The sequence below is a fragment of the Gekko japonicus genome, unplaced genomic scaffold, assembly GCF_001447785.1.
Source record: "Gekko japonicus isolate JY-2015 unplaced genomic scaffold, Gekko_japonicus_V1.1 scaffold399, whole genome shotgun sequence".
In the NCBI taxonomy this organism is placed as follows: Eukaryota; Metazoa; Chordata; class Lepidosauria; order Squamata; family Gekkonidae; genus Gekko; species Gekko japonicus.
In genome coordinates this window covers 600,122-621,471 of record NW_015175981.1, presented here as the reverse complement: position 1 = coordinate 621,471, position 21,350 = coordinate 600,122, and the positions used below count along the sequence as shown (strand labels likewise).

Below are 21,350 nucleotides of genomic sequence, written 5' to 3'. Positions count from 1 at the left end.
CCCCCCCAGCGAAAAGATTTAAGGGAGGAGGAGGGGAATCCTTCACTCTCGCAAACTGAGTTCCTTAGCGAAGAAAAGGGGGGGGAGGATGGAATGTGAGAAAAGATTTGGTTCCTTTTTGGTGCATAACAAGAAAAGGTTAGAAGATTTCCATGTTTTTTTAAAAAAATGTTGCATGAACTTAAACAAAAGTAAACAAAAAAACAAAACAAGATGTCGGATCTGGACTGAAAAATTAGCGAACAAGAAGGGAGGAGCTTCTGCCGTGGGCGTTTTATCTTTTGTATGAGCCGGCTGTTTATTAAATGGATTGCGAGTGACTGTGACCTTGACTAGGAACTGTGAGAAATGAACACTGTGACAAGCGAGAAAGTGCCCTCAAAAGCGCTTTTAAAAGTCAACAGTTGCGGAGGAAAGGTCTGGCTAAGAGAGAGGCAGTGTTTAAACTTAAGCGAAAGCTAGAAAAAGGAAAATCCACTCTCAAAGCCAAAGACCTTTTGAAAAGGCACGACAGAGCAAGGATTGTGGCATTGGCAGCCTGTAAACAGAGAAAACAGCGACCCGGAGGAGGAGACGAGAAGCCGGAGAGAATTAAGCGAAAGAGGTTCCTTCTTGAATATGGAGCGGAAGCCAGTCTCTAGAAGATCGGTTCAAAAAGCATTTGAAAAGACTTTATTAACAGAGCACCATTGGGACACTACTAATATATTAACATAGAAAATGTGTTTGAAGAAAGAAGTTTGACAACACACTGAAGAAGCCAAAGAAGAAAATTTTAATAGTACTAACAGATTAATATACTAGTTAAAACATCACTCAGCTTTCTCTTGATCCCACTATATACCCTCCCCTTTTTCCAATTAAGCAAAATATCTGTCCTTTTTAGGAGAGGGAATAAAGCTCTTAAATAAAAAAAAAGAAAAGAAAAAAAATTGCCCCACAAGCCACAAAATCTGGGCTACAGAGAGGCAAGGAAGCTTCACTCCTAGATCCAAGTGATAGTAAAAGTTCTGTGTTAGATCGAAAGCAGAGCTACTGAAGCCGGCAGAGTGAAACTACCCTGCCTCCTCCTTCCTGCTGTGGTCCACTGAACCCTGCCCCCACCTTTGCCCCTCATGGTATAACTTTGAACCATGTATAGTCAGATCCAGTGCCAATAATAATACTTGGCATCTATATAGCACCTTAAAGTATTCAAAGCATTATGTGTATCTTATTGTCCTATACTGCATACCACAAAAGTGTACAAGATAAGTATTATTATCTGCATGTTGCAGGTGGGAGCCTGAGAGAGAATAAGCTTTTCAAGGCCACCTAGTGAGTTCATAGAGGAATTGACATTTGTAGCTGGAACGTCAAGATTAGCAGCTCACAGTACAGAGTTATACCCTTCTGAATCCAATTGACTTCAGTGGACTCAGAAGGCTGTGACTCTGCCGAAGACTGCCCTGTTCAGCTCTTAGCGACAGGCTGCACCCTATGTCGCATCCATTTCACTCATGCCACTAAAACAAGAAAAACAAACAGGAAGTTTTGTGAATAGCAGTGAATGTTTCACCAGGGCATCTTTCAGGAGACAAGGTGGTTTATTGTTAAGGGGATTGTTATCCATGTACAGAAACAGGAGATTGGATGGGAGCATACTAAGTGGTGGGAGGAAAAACAGAAATAAAATAACCTCACAAAGTTAAGGATGAGTTTTAAAAAGCTGTAGTGATCAGTGGCAAATTGCGTATGTGTTTCTGCATCACACAGGCAAAGACACATCCAAAAAGCTTTTCTGCTTCTATTGGCTCCAGATAAACTACGCCATTTGAAAACAATCCAGGTGCCTGGGGATATGTAACCTATTCAGATGTGCATATGTCTGCATAGTGGAGGATAATATGTAGGGGGGGGGGGAGGATTCTTTCCAAGGTACAGAAGAATCCACCCTAAAAGGTTTTGGAATTCCTATTGATGCCAATGTACTGTGTTTAGAATTGGCATCCATGGCTTTGTACCAGATCAAAGACAACCATGATGCACAATGGAAGGGGAACAAAAATTTGCCGGCTGTTTCCTACTAACTAGAGGATGGAGGCCTCAGGTTATTGGATATGTCAAGGGCAACATATTGGAAGGGTTTTCTGTTGAATCAAGTGGCATGCCTATATGTTACGTACAATAATCAGTGGCTCCTGCTGCAGAGTTCTTCTCTTCCCAAGGATCTTTAGAATGTGGCATTACTGATGCTGAAGTCAGATAATATGGAGATTAAATGGTGGCTCTTGTTGATAACCTTTATGCCACAGTACTGCATAGACGACAAAAGGAAATTGCATTGTTCTGCTTACTGAAGCCCATCTCTCTAGTTTGGGGTTCTCTAAAAGCCTCTGCTCAGGGAGCTAAGTACACCACACAATTTAGAGTCGCCTTCAGTGAACCACACTAAGCTTTAAGTCAGATGAAAACCTGAAGTACTGATAGAAAATCTTTCAGCCCAAGTACATTATTTAAAGAAAGCACATCTATTATTCAAGTGTTCTTAATGAAATTCTCCCCAGTGTTATGCAACATGAATCTGCTGTCATCATATATAACTAATATGGTTTTGAAATCAATGCATATAAAATAAATCCACACTATTCTAGACAACTGAGGCCCTGGTCACAAGGGAGGTTTTGGGCCGGAAGAGGGACGAATCGAGGGCGCAGCAAACAGGCACGATCTCACCACAACATCTGGGAATCGGCACGCACCCGTCCCCAATCCGTCCCTACAGTCCAGTGCTGCGGAGTAAAAAAACCCCAAATAAAGAGAAGGACTTACCTGAAACGCCGCAGCAAGCACGGCTGTGGGGTCGCCTGCGTGTCCGTTGTCGGGAGCATTTGAGGCTCCTGGCCAAACTGCGCATGCGCATCTGGCTGCCTCAGTTTCCCATCGGTGGCTTCCTCCCCGGCATCTGATCGTGCCAGGGAGCAACTGCGCGGCGGCTCAGGGGATCTGTGTGATCCCGCTGCTGCGTGTCTCTTTTGGTGCGGCTCTAAAAAGCCGCACTTTGGCCGTGTTTTTTTTCTGCTGTGTGGCAGGGGCCTGAATGTAACACAGGAACCACATTGGTGATCTAACACTCTCTTACTGGAACTGGCTCCCATGCACATCTGAAGCTCCTACATCCACAAAAACTTCCCCATCAGTTTTACAGGAGCTCTGCATACTCAAGGAGATGAATGATTATGTTCAATGAGTAAGAGTGGAATTTATAGGCCACATATGCACACTGGGGCTCATAGTGCTATGGATGTGGTATGATGACCGACTGGGTTCTCTCTTAGTTTTTACTGTTGATTATTAAATGGGAGATTGCCAGCTCCCACCCCTTACAGACCTATTTATGATGCTATTTGCTTTGATGGCTGAATGGAACCAATTTTCTGAGGCAGTGTGCCATGGAATAACATTTGACAACAAACATGAAGCTGCCTTATACTGAATCAGACCATCGGTCCATCAGGGTCAGTACTGTCTGCTCAGACTAGCAGCAGCTCTCCAGGGTCTCAGGCAGAGGTCTTTCACATCACCTACTACTTGGTCCTTTTAAGTGGAGATGCTGGGGATTGAACCTGGGACCTTCTGCATGCAAAGCAGAAGCTGTTCCATAGAGCCAAAGTCTCTTCCAATTGCTGGGGTCCCTGTTGCTTTCTTGTTCTTCAGGGACATCGGTTTGAAACAGAATGGTGGACTGGTTGGATCTTTTACTTGGTCTGATCAAGCAAGGTTCCTCTGAAGTTATTTTATGAACTGGGTCCCCAGTGTTGAGGCAAACAAAACCTCCATGTTTCAAGTTAACAGCCTGGGACCCATGTATCTTTGGGACCGCCTCTCCTGGTATACCCCCAGAAGAGCCTTGTGCTCAGGAGATAAGAACTTCCTGGTGGTTCATGGCCCAAGATACATCTGGCTGTCCTCAACTAAGGCCAGGGCTTTTTCTGCCCTGGCTCCTACCTGGTGAAACTCTCTGCCGAATAACATCTGACTTGTCATTCCACAGGGAATGTGAGGCAGAGATGTTCTACCAGACTTTTGGTTGAGGACAGCAATGGTCTTCCATCTAGTCTGGTACTCCTCTTTTTCTTCCTTTCCCCACCTCTTTCCTATATGAGGCAATGATACTCCAGGAATATCGCCATCAGGTTGGCTTAGGCTGCTGTAACTGTATTTTTATGTATTTTAACTTCGAAACCTTTGTAAGATCTGTAATTTTATCACCGTTGTATGCCTCCCTCAGACCCATTTTCAGAGGAGGGCGGCTTAAAAGTTGAAGTCAATAAATAAATAAATAAACTTGCTTGAAGAGGAATTTGGCTTTGCCGTTTCTTTGCTTCCATCATCTGTTTGGGAGCTCCCGGCCACCGCCGAAGGCAATGGGCCGGAAGAGGGACGGACCATGCAGACCACACAGCCACATTTCTCAGGCATCTGTTACTTTAGAGAGATACTGTGTAGTCACAGTTTATTTTCAGGGGCAGAGGTTTGTTATTATATGTACACCACAGTATCAAAGAAGCATAACAGTCATTAGCTACCATTGTCATTAGGGATACTTGAAACCTACTGTCTCAGCTCACATATTGCTTGCTACTGCTAGTCATGAGCAGACAGCCAACCCCTCAATAGCCTGTTTATGAGGACTGAAGCCTGTTCATTTGGTCCACTCATCATATGTAGCATGGAGTTCCTCCCTGTACAAATCCACCAGCTCCACTTGGTAACCCCCTACATTTCCCCTCAGTCACTCTGGCCCCCACTGCTTGGCCGGCCCCCACAGCTCCCCCTCCCCCAGCCACTGCCTCAGGACTGCCCGCCCTTAAATCTCATACCTCTGTAATGGATAAACTGTGTTCTTGCAACGAATTGCTTGGAATTTGGAATGCCACAAATTTTAGAATTGCCATTTAACGAATGCAAGGCTTTTAAGCATAGTTTTAAATAGTTAGCCCTGCTATCCACCCAAGATGGGCAAACAGAAATATGCAGGGGATTGAGCTGGCCTCCATTCCATGACTCTGCCCTTCTCACAGCTCTCCCACACAAAACTAGAGCAGTCTGAGTGTGGAAATCATCCCTTAAATCAAGTGTTATTGAAATCTGTGGTTTGGATCCACTGCGGATAAGGACTTCTACAGCTTTTCAGCTCAACAACCACATGTGGGCGGGGGGGGGGGGACAGTGGTCTGCTGTAGTAGGGTGGGTTGGTGAAAATGGCCCCTCCAGTCCTGCAGAAATCTTCCACTGGTCCAACCCCAGTCTTGAAGATTTGTTGAAGAGATAGAATGGAACAAAATTCGAAATGGATTTGTTTTTAGAAACCAGAAGTGCCCTTCCATTTCCAGGAAAAAGAGAGAGGCTGAGATAGCCTTGATTGATCAGTATAGCTGGTTTCACACAGTTAAGGCTAACCATGAAATGCTTTTCCCCCCCTTAACTTGTTTGTTTTTCTTCTTTTTAAATGACTGCTCTCTGTAAATGGAGTTTACTTGTATTTCAGATGGTAACAACCTTTCAAGAGGCTCTTCTTCAGGTAATTCTCCCCATTGAAATCCCATTTGCCCCTGCTTCTTTTGTTTCCATGTCTAGACCAGCTGTCTGAGTGGTGTTCCCAAAGTACTGTAGCTTTGTTCAGTCTGAAAACTCCCCCTATTGTATTTGCTTCATGCTACCAGAACAAATGACACACCAGGCTGTACATTATCATATAGGCTGCTTTGGGCTGCATTCAGAGAGCCAGCATTGTGTAGTGGTTAAGAGCGGCGGAATCTAATCTGGAGAACTGGGTTTGATTCTGCACTCCTCCGTATGAAGCTAGCTGGGTGAACTTGGGTCAGTCACAGTTTTCTCAGAACTCTCTTAGCCGCCCCCCCCCCAAATAAGTCTAGTTTGTTAAAAGAGTTAAAACTTAAGGCTGCCAGACAGTCTTTGGATTTCCTGGTTACACTACACACAATGCCATATGGTAATTATTCACTTGGTAGATCATAAATTGTGTCAACCTAGAACTTGTTGATCTCCTCTCATTAGGGGACCCCCCCCATGTTACTCAGAGAATCAATTTGAATTTAAACTTTGCTATGTAGATTTGCATGTGTATCACTTTCAGAAATCACTGCATTGGAAGAGGTGTGAAACTTCAAGCTGACACACATCCCCCCCCCTTCCTCATTTTGCTGGATTAAAGATCATGTGCTACTTTTTGAGTGACCAGATAAGAAAGCTTATTTTATTTTATTTAGAACTTTATACTTTCTTCCCAATCTGAATTCAAAATGGCTTACAACATCAGCATGGTGCAGTGGTTAAGAGCTGCGGACTCTAATCTGGAGATCCGGATTGATTCCCCACTCTTCCACATGAAGCTTGCTGGGTGCCCTTGGGCCAGTCACAGTTCTCTCAGAACTCTCTCAGCCCCACCTACCTCACAAGGTGCCTGTTGTAGGGACTGTGATTGGAAACCATTTTGAGACTCCTTAAGGTAGAGAAAAACGTGGTATAAAAACCTACCCTTCATCTTCTTCATCCTTCCCATCTCTGTTTTACAGCCAGTGCACTCCTTAGTCATGTAGATACATTTTTGAACTTAATGATGATGTCATTTTGCTAGTAAATTTAAATGATATCACTTAAGCCTGGTATACCATATTAGATACAAAAATACAGCTCACTACTCAATGCTTTATTTTTATGTCATCAACATGTTTGGTCATGAAATGTTGCTCCATATGACTGTTTTCATGGTATTCCAGCTCTTTGTAGTTGGCACCAAAACATTTGGTCTCATGGGGAACAGATATGTCAGTCTCCATGTAATCTACAGATACCATCTGCCTATTGGAGCCAAAGTCCTTCTCTGGCAGGCAGAAGGACACTTCCATTTGAGTGGGGGCAATTTTTGCCAGTTCTGCCTTTCTACTGCAAACTTCCACATTCTCCATTCTCTGACCCCACCACAACCGTAAGCAACTTTTGTGGAATTCTAGGAGGTACAATAGCCACTGTATATGGAAACTCTCAGAATATCCATGGTATCATCAGATATTCCCACAAGGTGGAACTACAAATTATATTAAAATAATTCTTGTTTTAATAAAAGGCATCTAGTAAAGCTGGAATTTGAAGGGAGCAGTCACATCTGGGTGGATTCTTAACTTTTTGTGTTTTCCCCCCAGTGATAATATGGTTGTCAGCTAGCCTGGAGGAAAATGTCCTGTCCCTTTAACAGAGGTTTAATGGGATGCTTTTTAGCACCTGGTGTCATTTACCTCCATGCCATGAAAAGCTTTAACTGGCCATTTCAAAACATTGCACCTCTACTAAAGGGACAGGACATTTTTCTCCAGGTCCCATATGATAATCTCCTCCATCAAACTGTTTTTACCTCCAGTAAAGGGAAAAAAATCAATGTACTTGTAATTTTTGCAGCGGGAGTAAAAGCAGCATGGTGAGGACCATTCGAGATAAAGATAACCTGTCATTGTCCTTCAGACCTGGGGGGGGGGGGGGGAAATGAATGAGTGAATGAATGAACGAATGAAAAATCTCTTGCCAGACTTCGATGGCATCATACTTAAGAGCTTTATAAAGAATTCCAAAACTTGTAAGGAGATAAGTGGAGCTTCTCTGGGGAGTGATCTATATGATGCCAATGGTAAAGGAACAATTTGAGAAACTACTCATTGCTGTCCGCTATTGGACTCCTTGAATACAGAAAGAAGAACACAGAACACAAAATTCTCTATGTCAGTCAGGATTAATTTATTGGAGTGAACAAGACTACAGAACACATGAGTTATGTGGTCATCTTGTTTTGGCAAGCTGGGAAATCCTGTGTGAGGGCCAGCAAAAGAAGACTCAAAGTATAGAACCTTAAGCATATGTTTTTAAAAGACAGAAAGTCAAAGAACCCAGAAAGGAGGAAGGGTTCAAAACTGACCAAAAATATGACCTTAGCAAAAGGAAAGGAGGAAGATCAACTCAACAAAAGGGCCTCTTTTTGGAGGCTGTTAGGATTCTACAAAAAGGGAGTTTTTGGCTCAATTGGTTAAGACGCTGAACTGCAGGCTGTGGAAGGTCAGTAGTTCAACATTTCGAGACCCGAGTGCCGCATGACGGAGTGAGCTCCCATCTCTGGTTCCAGCTCCTGCCAACCTAGCAGTTCGAAAGCAAGAAATTGCAAGTAGAGAAATAGGTACCACTTTGGTGGGTAGATAACAGCGTTGGTGTTTAGTCATGCCGGCCACATGACCACGGAAACGTCTTTGGACAGCGCTGGCTCTTTGGCCTTGAAACGGAGATGAGCATCGCAACCTTAGAGTCGGATTCGATTGGCTTTCGAGTAAGGGAACCTTTACCTTTACCTTTAAAATATCAGTCAGGTAAAGAGTAACACGCTTACTTCTCAGTAGCCAAGCACATCCCTGGATAATCAGTGTCAGTTTCTAGGGTTCCCATTCAAGCTTTGTCCTTGGTGTCACATTTCCAGAGAAATTTTATAGTCTCTCATTCAAGAGTTCCAATTTCTCCTTATCAAACCAAAAGCTAATGATAGGTTCAAGCCCCGAGGAAAACCAGTTGGTCAGGAAAAGTGTTGGGAAGGGAACCTTAGGAAATACATTGGAGGCAGAACATTGGCTTGGATTCAGACTAACGTTTCCATGGGCACGGTGGGTGACTGCTGTGCTCCACGTGCAGAAGTCCTTGCTCCCATAGAAATGTCTGGAGCCAAGCCACCATTGCTCATTTCTTGCATGTTGTAGCAAGACGTCGATTTCTGCAAGTGGTGAGGAATGGCTGAATTGTCATTTCAGAAAGGGAAGCTGTAGCTGCTGGATTGAGCCAGTCCCGTTCTCTTCCCTATAGAGCAGGTGTGAATGATGGGGGGCCACCATATCAGATGAAGAGTTGAGGTTTGCCAGCCCTCTCTGCCTCATTCAGAGTGGCTAGTGGGAAGCCAACTCTCTCGGCCAGCTGGCCCACTTCCTTTGGCTCTTTTCGTTCATTAGCAATCCCCATCATCCTCATTATATTGCAAAATACATCACTCTGGTTACCAACTAGGGCCTTTCTTCTTTAACCCACAGGAGCTGGGAGTGTCCTTTTCCTCACCTGCTCTGCATTGCAGTGCCCTGGGGGATGAGGACATAGCCTACATTTGTTTAGAGTGTTGGGATGGACATTTCACAGTGCAATCCTAAACAGAGTTGCATCATTCTAATCCCACTGATTTCTAGGGTTGCCAGGTCCTTGCCTGCTGCCAGCAGGGGGATTTGGGGGGTGTTCTGGAGGTGGGTGGGTAGGTCGTCGATGTGATGATGTCACTTCTGGAAGTGATGTCGTGGTGTCAGTGATGTCAGGGCGACACTCTACTTTTTTGGCAAAACTCTATGGTAAAAATGGCTATAGATCATAGAGTTTTGCCCAAAAAGTAAAGCGTCACCCCCAATGTCACCAATGATGTAACTTCTGGAAGTGATGTCATTCTGTCAATGATGTCAACAAGGGACGTCTTTTGGGGGGTGGGGTTTCCCCCAGTGGCCAGCTGGCTGGCGGTGGACCCAAGCTCGCAGAAGCAGGGAATCTCCCACCCCACCTGGGGGCTGGCAAGCCTACTGATTTCAATGTATTTGAAAGGTGATGCTTAGGATTGCTCTCTTAAATAGATTCCTCAGATGACCACAGCTGGTGCATTCAGGGATGGCCTGTCCACAAGATGGCCCTAGGCTGCCAGACGTGGGAGGCAACAAGCCCAGCTACCCCACCACCACCACCCATGGCAATTGGGGTCTGCCTGGGAGATGGCTGCCAGTATGAAGCCTCCTCCCTCCTTCCTCATCCATGGGGGCCTGGCCTGGCCCTCTTCCTTACTCCCTGGGCCATGTCTCAATGCCTCACCTGACTGTGAGGGAGGAGCAAGGAGGCTTCCTGCTGCACCACACCATATGTGGCAAGGAGAGCAGGCAACACTGTGCCCCACTGCCAGGCCTTGCCTCATTGCCCGAGATGAGGTGGGCTGACTACAGCCAGGCCTTGCCCCACTGCTGGGGTATGAGTAGGGTTGTCAGATGCCTCCTGGCCACTGGTGGGGGATGGAAGGGTATGGTAGCCAGATTCAGGTTGGGGAACTCTTAGAGATTTGGGGATCATGCCTGGAGAGGTCAGAGATTTCAGTGGGTTACAATGCCATAGAATCCACCCTCCAAAGCATCCATTTTTTCCAGAGGAACTGATCTCTGTAGTCTGAAGATGGGCTAATTCCAGGAGATCCCCAGTTCCCACCTGGAGTCTGGCATCCCTAGGTATGAGGAGTGTGAGCTGCAGCTTTCTGCCACAGCCTGGTTGAGGGGGCGAAGAGAGCAGCTTCCATCAACCCACCTCCACGCAGCATGGCTAGAGGTGAGAAAGGCAGGCCCTGTCTCCCTCCATTCCTAGCCAAGAATGCCACAAATCCTTCAACCAGCCCTGAGTGCCGTGTGGGTGAAGTGTGATCATCTCGATCAGGGAGTATTGGTGTACATTCCAAGCCATCCCTTGCATGGTAAAGGCCTTGCCCCCACAGTCAGAGTAACGAGACGGACAACAGTTTGGATCAAACAAGGGCCACTTTATTAACTATATACAGTTTATTAGCAAAGTCGGCAAGGGAGCACTTCCTAAGTAGTGGAACAGACAAGGCAGGTGTCAGGCAGACCAGCCTCCTTGTCTAATATGTGGGCGAGCCACCAACCCCAACCTTGAGCCATTAATCTGGCTTTTGACCAGCAGCCCAGCCTCTGGTAGCCTCCCAGGAGCGCCTACCTCTGAAACCCTACAGCTTGCAGAGAGGAGCTTACCCAAGAGGTTCCCAGAGGGAATCATCATTCACCGCCCAGGGCCTTAGTAGCCCGCAGGCCATTCCTGATGACCCCCCAGTTCCCAAAACAAGGAACGGCTTAAGGTGCTCACCATTTTCCGCTTCTTTATATCCACCCTATTCTGCCACTCGCAAAGTCAAGCCTCTGCTTTGGGTGACGCGGCCACTTAACGACCTATGGCGGCCATGATCCCTTGCCGAATGTCCTCTAAAAATAACTTGTTGCCCTCGTTTGACAAATGAATACCGTCCTTCCTATAGAGGTCAGTCTTGGAGTCTGGCATCCCTAGGTATGAGGAGTGTGAGCTGCAGCTTTCTGCCACAGCCTGGTTGAGGGGGCGAAGAGAGCAGCTTCCATCAACCCACCTCCACGCAGCATGGCTAGAGGTGAGAAAGGCAGGCCCTGTCTCCCTCCATTCCTAGCCAAGAATGCCACAAATCCTTCAACCAGCCCTGAGTGCCGTGTGGGTGAAGTGTGATCATCTCGATCAGGGAGTATTGGTGTACATTCCAAGCCATCCCTTGCATGGTAAAGGCCTTCTTTGACTCAAGAATCTCGCAGTTCTGCTGTTAAGAACTGAGGGCAACTGTGAAAACTGAGTGAGCTGGTATAGAAACCACAAGTCGGCTCACCCATAACTCCTCCTGTTGTGTTTGTACAATCCAGCGACTAATGCTGACAGGGGTTGTATGTTATCAGGATGAGAGGGAAGTTGCACCTGATGCTCTAGAAAAATAATCTTCTGCATACCGGTTTAGGCTTGGGAATCCTGGAATGTTTCCAGAAACTGAATTATTCTGCCCATGGAGGATGACTTTCCTGCTTCTCCTCCCACTGCAACCCATAAAGATCCCCAAAATCCCCTCTCAAAAAGGGAGCAGCAAGGGGGCAATTTGAGCTGTGGCAGGAGAGGGAGGTGAGAAAACCATACAATGTGGGTGGAAATCATCCCATTTGCAGAAATGCTCCTCCAAGTTTTAGATACATTGAGCTGATAGATCTGCATATGTATGTGGCTCTTCATTGATCTATCTTTATAGATAAAGGCAACGGCCCAGAGAGAGCCAGTTTGGTGTAGTGGTTCAGAGTGGAAGACTCTGATCTGGAGAACCAGGTTTGATTCTGCTCGGGAAGCCAGCTGGGTGACCTTGGGTCAGTGACAGTTCTCCAAGAGCTCTCTCAGCCCCACCTACCTCCCAGAGTGTCTGTGGCCCTTTCTACACTAGACCTTAAATCCTGGTTCAACCCTGTCCCCAAACTTACATTCTACACTAAATGCAAGTTCACCCCTGTAATTATCTCGGGGTATTTTTTGTTTCCACCCCGGTTTCGCCCCACACTTGTCCCGGGATAAACGGATGCTGTTATAACCAGGGATAAATGCAAGGTACTGTGTCATGAGTTGAACTCTGATAAAACCAGGGATGAGATCCAAGTGCGGAAAGTACCTGTAGTGGGAAGAGGAAGGGAAAGCGATTGCAATCCACTCTGAGACTCCTTTGGGTAGTGAAAAGTGGGGTACAAAAACCAACTCCTACTCCTCTTCTTCTTCTTCTTCTTCTTCTTCTTCCTCTTCCTCCTCCTTGATCTCTTCAAATCTTGGAAGCTAAGCAGGTCAGCCCTGGTTAGTATTTACAAGGGAGACCACCAAGGCATACCAGGTTTGCTACACTGAGGCAGGCAATGGCAAATCACCTCTGTTCATCTCTTGCCTTGAAAACCCTACAGAGATGCCCTAAATTTGGCAGTGGCTTGATGGCAAAGAAGAAAAGAAAGAAGGTAGAGAGATACCATTTGCAGAATTTCTCATTCCAGATCCCTAGCTTAACATAGCATCTTTACCTGCAGCGCCTTTAAAAACCTATTGCTATCTTCCCCCAATTTTTAAGACTGAAGGGAATTGCTTTGTTGTCTTGCTTCTGTTTGTGCTCAGAAAACAAAGCCTGATTTTACCCCTTTGTCCTCTAAATGATTAACAGCTTTAAGCTCAGTGTGAGTTCCATGTTACCGTATTTCTGATTTCCTGTCTTTTGGGAGGATTCTGTGGTGCAAAACATGTACCTGCCAGAAACCCCAGCAGCAAGGGGGCTGACTCTGGGATCCTTCCTGCACAGCAGGCAGTTTTGTCCAGGTGTAAAGGATGCTCAAAGCAACTGCTTTATTGAGCGGATCCGTATTTCAGTCAGCCTGTTTGGAAGGCTTATCAGACAAGTTTCAGTTCTGCTCGTTGTTTCCACAAGCATTCTCTGCGGTACTGTGTAGCAGAAAGTACTGCCGAACCACTTTGAAAGGACGCCTCGCTCTTCTTTGCTCCCTGTATTTGTGGGAAAAAATGGATGATTTTTCTGTAAGTCTCTCACTGTCGGAACTGCTGAGCATACCCAGCTGGGGAGCAGATATTAGCAGCGGAGTACTTTTTTTAGAAGATCGCTGTAGATTTCCATTCTGCTGGTTTGGAGGAATACAAATCCCTGCTAGGGGGTTAGAGATGTCTGTTCTTCACTGTAGATCTTTTCAGGCTCATTGATCCAGAGCTTGGAAGTCTAAAGCAAATCCTTGCTTTATGGAGCAGAGTATGACTGCGGCAGTGTCGTCCCAAGCAGAACTACACCCTTCTAAGTCCATTGAAGACATGTGCTTCCTGTTTGCGGTTATGCTGTATAATTATATCCAGCCCCACCCACTGTGTCATTATTTGAAGGGGGGAGAGGTTTTTTATTTATTTTTTAATATTTACATTTATATCCCGCCCTCCCCGCCATTCGGCAGGCTCAGGGCGGCTAACAACGTAAATAAATGTACATTAAAATTCCAGTTAAAACTGTCAGTCAATATAAAATCGCACTATATAAACATGACTTACAATCAAAGATGGCAATCTTCTAATATCAACTGTCAGCTGAATGGTGTCCTCAGGCTCCCACCCAGCTATGAAGCCACATTTGGTGGCGCCGTTGGTACCGTTGGTACAGTTGGTAGTCGGGCCAGGTTGTTGGGAGCAGGGTTGACTGCACCCAGCAGGCAGATTAGGTGCAGTCGATGGATTTCCTAAGTCAAACTGGAAACATGAGACTTGTGTTACTCTAGTCTTTCCAGGTCTATGCTCATTCCCACACTCTGTAACCAAATCCCCATCCCAAATTTCAAAGCCATCTCTCATAAGTAGCAGCCAGGCCTGGTGCTGGATTTTGGGGGGTTCTTGGGCAAAGAGGTCTCCCCCCCCCAGGACTGCCCTCATGCCTCCTTTCTCACCCACTGACCCACATGCCTGTGCATCTTTCTCTCACCCTTTCATGAGCACTCTCGTCATCTTCACTCACAGATGCCTGCACCACCCACATGCCTATTCCCTGACAAATGCTGGGCAGTGTGTACAGTTGGACGGACGGGTGCTTGCAAGCAAACGTGTGGGTGAAGGTCAGATGGGCAACAGGGGAGATGTGTAGACTGTGGCAGTGGGCCCTGCCTGAAGCCCTGGGCTCCAGCAACTGCCTCACTTCAGGGTATGATGATACTGCCCTGGTAGAAACCAAGGCAGTAGGTGTGAATATTGGCACCTCCACATTGGCACTAGGGAAGTCCACATTCCTTCATAGGTATTGTTTTGAGCCCCAGCACAGAAGAAAGTTTTCTGGTGCACAGAGGTCATTTCGGGGGGGAACGCGGGGGAACGCAGTTCCCTGGGGTGAGGTACGGGGGCGGGGCACATGGCGAAGCCCCACCCCCCACTTCCGGCCAACCCACTTCCAGCCCTCATTTAGCCAGGAGGAGGCAGGAGAAGAGGGAGGGTAAGTTGCTTCCTCCCTGCCTCTCCCCACCCCTGCCTGCCTGGGGCCAGGGAGGGCCTTTGTGGGGCTTCCTTGCACACCCGCCGGCCTTGCAGGTCCACCGCCGGGCCCCTCATGGGGCTCGGCAGTAGAGCTGCAAGGCCGGCGGCGGCCGGGACCATTGGGGGCGGGGTGTGTGGCCTTATGACACACTTCCGGTGATGTCAGGGGGTTATGATACACTTCCGGTGATGTCAGGGGGTGTGGCATATGCTAATGAGTTATGCTAATGAGTTCCTCTAGCTCTTTTTCTACGAAACGACCCCTGCTGGTGCACCATCAACTCAAGCAGTCACCATTCATCCATATCTGGAAATGAGCAGAAAATCAGTGATGGAGGACAAGATCAACTACTGTGAATGGAGATGCCCACTAAACCATTATCTTTGTTTACTAGTTGTTAAAAAATGTAAAGGATGAAATTAAGATATACAAAATGTCTCCCAGAAAAGCAGCAGGGAATTAGTCAATAGACACAATCCAGCTCTTATACATTATGTTATCATGCTTTATAAACCAGGACTGAAACCCTCTACATTATCCCTGAGGAGAAATGCCCATTGTCACCAGTTAGATTTCTTTCCAGATGAAAATGCAGATGTAACAAAGCAAAGAAAATTAACAAGTACAAGGAATAGGATCGGGATGTATGTGAAAACGCCTACACAACTCACATTAATCAGGAAGAGGCTCACTGAACTTCCAGAACTAAAAGGAGTTAGTGTTTTGTTTTTAAGATATAGGAATAAGAAAGCCCATCACTTTTTTCCCCTTCTCTCTGTGTGTGTGCGCACGCGTACATGCGCGTGCACCCAGGCCTGGAAGTCATGGCAACCTCTGACAACTCCTACTGGTGCATGGAGGACATTCAGAGAAGTGGCTTGATATTCTGCCTCTGCCTCCCGACCCTGGTATTCCTTGGGGGTCTCCCATCCAAGTACCCGCTGGGGTTGGCCCTGCTTAGCTTTCGGGATCTGATGAAATCAGGCTCACCTGGGCTATCCAGGTCAGGGCAAAGCCCATCACTTTTTAACTGTGCATCCACTCAAATTTGGCACATCTTAATAGATCATTCAGGTGTTTTGTTTTGTTTTTTAAGTACAGCAGATAACTGGGATGTATACATTTGGAAGAATCCCCCCCCCCCTTTAAAAAAAGAATGGCAAATATACTACTCTGCCTGAAAGTTATTAGTGGTGTCCAACATTCTAACTGTGTGTTCTTTCCAGCTGAGCTACAGATAGACAGCTATATCAGCAACATAGCCCAACATGGTCGTATTAACCTAGCGAAGCAGAAGAGACCATCTGCACCACCATGAATTTACTAAAATAGAACAGCAGTGAAGGGGGGGGGGGGAGAACCAACATTTTCCATGTGAGGGAATGCAAGGGAATTCTATGAATGATCCTGTTTCATGAGTGTGCAGTGCAATTGACAAACATAGAACTCCAGCAGTTGCTTAAGCTTTGATGTCATTAGCTTGCACAATTGAATTATCTACTGTTTTAGAACTCGGTTTCATATGCGCTGAAAAACAACTGGATGCAGTTAACTCTTTTTCCCCCCATGGCTAATTTTGTCAAACACACATAAGCTGCCAAGCAAAAGCTTTCTCAACAAAATGCACGTTGCTGGATCTGTGGATGCAGGTTACTCGGGGACAGTTGTAACTACTGTCTGTATCTCTGTATGGCACCTGTGTGGATGTGTATACACAGTCATCCCTCATCGATCAGTGTGGTGGCACTGAGAGATCAGCCTATCCATCCGTATCAAATAATAAAGGTTCACCTTCTCCACTATGTTCTTGCCTAACAAGATCTGTGTATTTTGCCAGAAGTGAGATGAGTAGGCACAACTTATGGAAATGATTATTCTCTTGGTAGCACCCTCCATGTGAAAGTCCCTCCCCATGGCAGTCCCCCTGATGCTTATGCATTTTAAGAACCAGGCTAAAACATTCCTTTTCACTTGGGCTTTTAAACGGAGGTTTTTAATTGTGAGTGTGTGAGAGATGGGTACAATCACGGATATCTAGTCCTTCCAGTGCCAGAGGTAGTGTGCCTCTTTAAATAAATTGCTGGGGAACACAGGAAGGATAATGGTATTGCGATCATCCTGCTTCTGGGCTGCCTAGAGGTAGCTGGTTGGCCACTGTGTGAACAGAATGTTGGAGTTGATGGGCCTTTTGGTCTGATCCACCATCACTATTCTTATGGTCTTACGTTCTTAGAGAAGTGACGTAGGCACATTGGTGATGTTGGGGGGGGCAAAACTCTGTGGTAGAAGTAGCTTCAACCCATAGACTTTTGCCCAAGAACCAGAGCGTCACCCCCGATGTCACCAACATGCTTACATCACTTCCAAGTGACATAGTCACGTTGTGCTTCTTCCCTTCCCTCTCCCAGAGCATCCCGGTAAGTCCCCCAGCCGGCGTCTCATTTGAATCTAGCAACCCTAGCTAGAAGAAAGGACCCATGAGTGGAGACGTAGGTTCATGCCATTCTGCTATTCCACTCCAAAGTGGTGTGAGTGGTATGCATGCAATCCCAGCAGCAGGATGCAGGAGGGTTCCTTCTCCCATATGGAGCAACATGAACGGAGCACCCACAAAGAGCCTGGGATCAAGTGGGGGGGGGGCTGCAACCTGAGTGGGATATCTGTGGAAATTGCAGATGTGAATAGAAGCACATTAGGATGCAACTCATGGGACGTAGATCACATTTTTGTATTTTCCATTAACGTGAGAAACACCATTTGCTGTAACCGTTTTCAGTTAAACAGCAACTCTCTTTCTCTTTGTAGAAGGTATAATATTGCAAAACAACTTCATTGTACTCTTTCTTGATGAATCATGATGTCATGAGATAAATCTTGGTGTTGAAGATAAATTAAAATGAGGAAGAGATGGTAATAAACCCAAATTAAAAAGTAGTTTCCATCCTTATTAAATGTGACCTTTTCAGTCATACTTCTGGACTTCATTCTTCGCTGTTCCAGAAATTGTGGCCTTCACTTCAATAGCATGTCTCGGCATAGTTATTAAAAATGTGACAGCACACTGTAGATACCAGGCATGATTATTGCACATATACTGGTGGTACAGCTCTGTTTCCTCCTACATGCACATGAGCAAATGAAGCTGCCTTAAACTGAGTCAGACCATTGGTCTATCAAAGCCAGTATTGTCTACTCTGACTGGCAACAGCTATCACAAGTCTCAGGTGGAGGTCTTTCACATCACCTACTATCTGATCATTTTTACTGGAGATCCTGGGGACTGGGCCTGGGACATTCTGCATGCCAAGCATGTGGGGACTGAGCCACAGCCCACCTCCACATGTCTTTAAAACATCCATGTACAAATGAATAGAAACCTTGGCCCATACAGCAATTTAATGTAAAGTTAGCTAAGCCACTGAGAAACGTCCCAGATTTCTCTTCCTTTGTTTTACAAGAATGAGCCTGCGGATGCAAGCCACACTGCTCTCTATGCTCAGGCTACACTGGTTCTCTACCTATATCCCCAAAAGGCAGGGGTGACTTGAGTCAGGCATGTATCGCCAAAGGACAATATTAGCCAATACAGTTACCAGAAAAAAGAGATGCTAGGGTTGAAGTTAGTGTGGGGAAAACACTCTCTGATCTGAAAGTCTGTTATGTTGAGATGTTTTCTACATCTTCAGTACAGAAAGATGCATTCTGAACTTTTCTTTATTCTCACAGCATGAGATCAAAGCACGGGAGACCCCCGGCACAAATTACTTGCACAACATTCTTGTGTGCCAGGTTGTCTAGGTTTTTTAAAGGTGTGCATACACTTGCAAGCTAGTATTAACATCCAACTCCAGGTGAACTCTGCCTCCCTCTTCTGAATGTTAGGCAACATGCTTCCAACCAGTGACTCCAGGGTGTTCATGGGATTCCCACAGCTGCCCATTTAAGGGGAATTGTTGTGTGTACAGGCGGCGCTCTGTTGCATACCTGACCCTGAAAGTCTGGCCTTTGAGGACAACCCCAAGGACATGAAGTATAATCTAACCCCACACAGAACTATAGGATTTAAACATACAACTTGGCATCCTGATCCTAAAGACATTTACTTAGAAGTAAATCTCAGTTCGGAGCTGCGGTGGCTCAAGTGGTTAAGACACTGAACTGCAGGCTGTGGAAGGTCAGTAGTTCAGCAGTTCGAGACCCAGGTGCCGCGTGATGGAGTGAGCTCCCATCTCTAGTTCCAGCTCCTGCCAACCTAGCAGTTCGAAAGCAAACAATTGCAAGTAGATAAATAGGTACCACTTCGGTGGGAAGGTAACAGCGTTCTGTGTGCCTTGGTGTTTAGTCATACCGGCCACATGACCACGGAAATGTCTTCGGGCAGCGCTGGCTCTTCGGCTTTGAAACAGAGATGAGCACCGCAACCCTAGAGTCAGATTCGACTGGCTTTCGAGCAAGGGAACCTTTACCTTTAAATCTCAGTTCAGACTGGACAGGGCTTGTCCAGTTCTCCTCTGTTCTGCATGCTTATCCCCTTGTGTTCACAGTGCATTTAAAACTGCCACAGCTTGTCAAAGGCATTGCAAAGACACCCCTCATGTGTACCAAATCAGGATATAAATGGGCGGGGGACACATTCTGGTTGGCTGGAAAATCTTTCCCATTATTGTTTTTCCTTTCTGGCAGCTCAGCATGTGCTTCCAATTAAGTTTTTTAAAGTAACTAAAATAACCAAGGAGTTACCAAACACACATTCGTTATCTGCATTCTTAAATTAATGATAATAATAAAGATGCTTTCACACATGCTAAGTAATACCATTTCAATCCACTTTAGTGACCGTTTTTAAGTGGATTTTGCCATTTCACACAGTAAAACCCAGTTGCAAAGTGCATTGAAAGTGGATTGGGAGTGTGTTATTTAGTGTGTGTGATGTAGCAATCATATGCATTTTTTTTTCAGGGATGCCTTGCTTTACTTCACCATGCAGGCCCTTCTCCATATATTAAGGCCAGTGTCATTTTGCTAATATGAACAGTGAAAAGCATAAGAGAAAACAAAACCTACGCTTCCTCCCCTGATCTGGAAAGTATTTTCCTTAATCTTCTCTCTTTTGTTTGTTTATCTTTTACTTAGGCAAACTTTTTGGGTTCAGGCTTCCCGGACTGAGTCTGTTATCATACCGAAAGCAGTCCTTGCCACAGGAAGATCCCGATGCGGTGATAGTGGATTCTTCCAAGCGCAGCGATGACTCCATGGCTATGAAGCACTTTAAGTCCCCAACGAAAGAAAGCTGCAGCCCCTCAGAAGCAGATGACACCAAGGCACTGATCCAGCCAAGCACATGTTCTCCTCTGGTGAATATATCAGGACCTCTTGATCATTCATCCCCCAAACGGCAATGGGACCGACTGTACCCAGATATGCTGCATTCAAGTAGTGCGCTAACCCATACTCCGTCCAAGGAGAGCGTCTGCAGTATACGGCGAGCCTCTTCAGTACACAACATAGAAGGATTTAACATCCAGCCCAATAATGTGTTTCGAGACCGGCATGCTAGTGAAGGTACAGTTGAAAATCAGTCTTTGTGCAGCACGATGAGAAACCTCGACTACTGCTAATTGTGATTTACATGACTGCCCAGCCCAAATCCACAAAGTCAAAATACCTGGAATTCAGCTCCTTAACTGGCTCAGGCTGGAAGGTTTCCTACAGTTAGTTTGACAAGCTAAATAACTCTGAGTAGCACAGCACCAAAGGAAACAGGAAACACAGTTTGGACAGTGTTATCATTCCAGAGATTAGTGGAAAGGTAAAAGAAATGAAATCAGTTAGGCAAGGCCTATAACAGATAGAAGGGATGATGGAGGCCTGCTGTGACCTATAGGGCAGAGAGGTTATGGGTTGCATCCTGCAAAGAATTTCTGTTGTCAGAAGGGATTCCCATCAGTGGAGCAGGACTTCCCTCTCTGACTGCAGCCGAAAATACCCCCAAATGATGAGGGGTTGGTGGGGGGCAAGGTACCCAGGAGCAGCATGAGGTCTGCAGCAGAAAGGAGGAATCAGCAAAAATCCCCCCCCCCCTTTTTTTCTTAGCAGAATCTAAGTATTGGGCGAGAGAGACTATGAATAAGTAAGCGGGTACTTGAAAGGGTAAATGTTTCAATGGAAGACATGGTACCACTTTCCCTACTTGTTCACTCCCCTTGCATTTATTGCATTTAATCTGATAGCTGGAAGTGAAGCTGGGTCTGTCAGTAATCATTGGCACCGATACTGGACATATCATTGTGGTATAAACGATGGTACAAACATGTACACCTGGTGGGTGGTTTGTTTGTTTGTTTGGTAAGATCTTGTATTAAAAAGCTGATTCCACATAACCTGCTGATTGCTTTTAAAATTCAAAAAGTGACTGGGAGAAAGCTTGCTAGAGGCAAGCCCTGATTAGTGCCAGGAAAGGGTTCAAAGGCACATGATGTAGCCACTTGTTCCTTTTGGATTGTGGTATTGGGCTTTAACAGTGTGGTGGTTGCCAGCTCTGGCACAGTAATCATACAGTTTGGCTTAAGAATCCTATCATTGGGACAACAGGATTCAGCAACAGTCCCCAGGGTGCTTCTTCAAAACAATGGCT

General features: G+C 45.9%; 1 protein-coding gene across 1 annotated transcript in view; it reads left to right on the top strand.

Moving 5' to 3' along the window:
- The window catches only part of KCNH7 (potassium channel, voltage gated eag related subfamily H, member 7), a 455,965-nt gene that overhangs the window by 284,081 nt on the left and 150,534 nt on the right, over positions 1-21,350 (top strand). Inside the window, exon 4 of the mRNA XM_015426236.1 lies at positions 19,850-20,278. Within this exon, the coding sequence (XP_015281722.1) occupies positions 19,850-20,278 (429 nt within the window). The remainder of the gene's footprint in view (positions 1-19,849; positions 20,279-21,350) is intronic.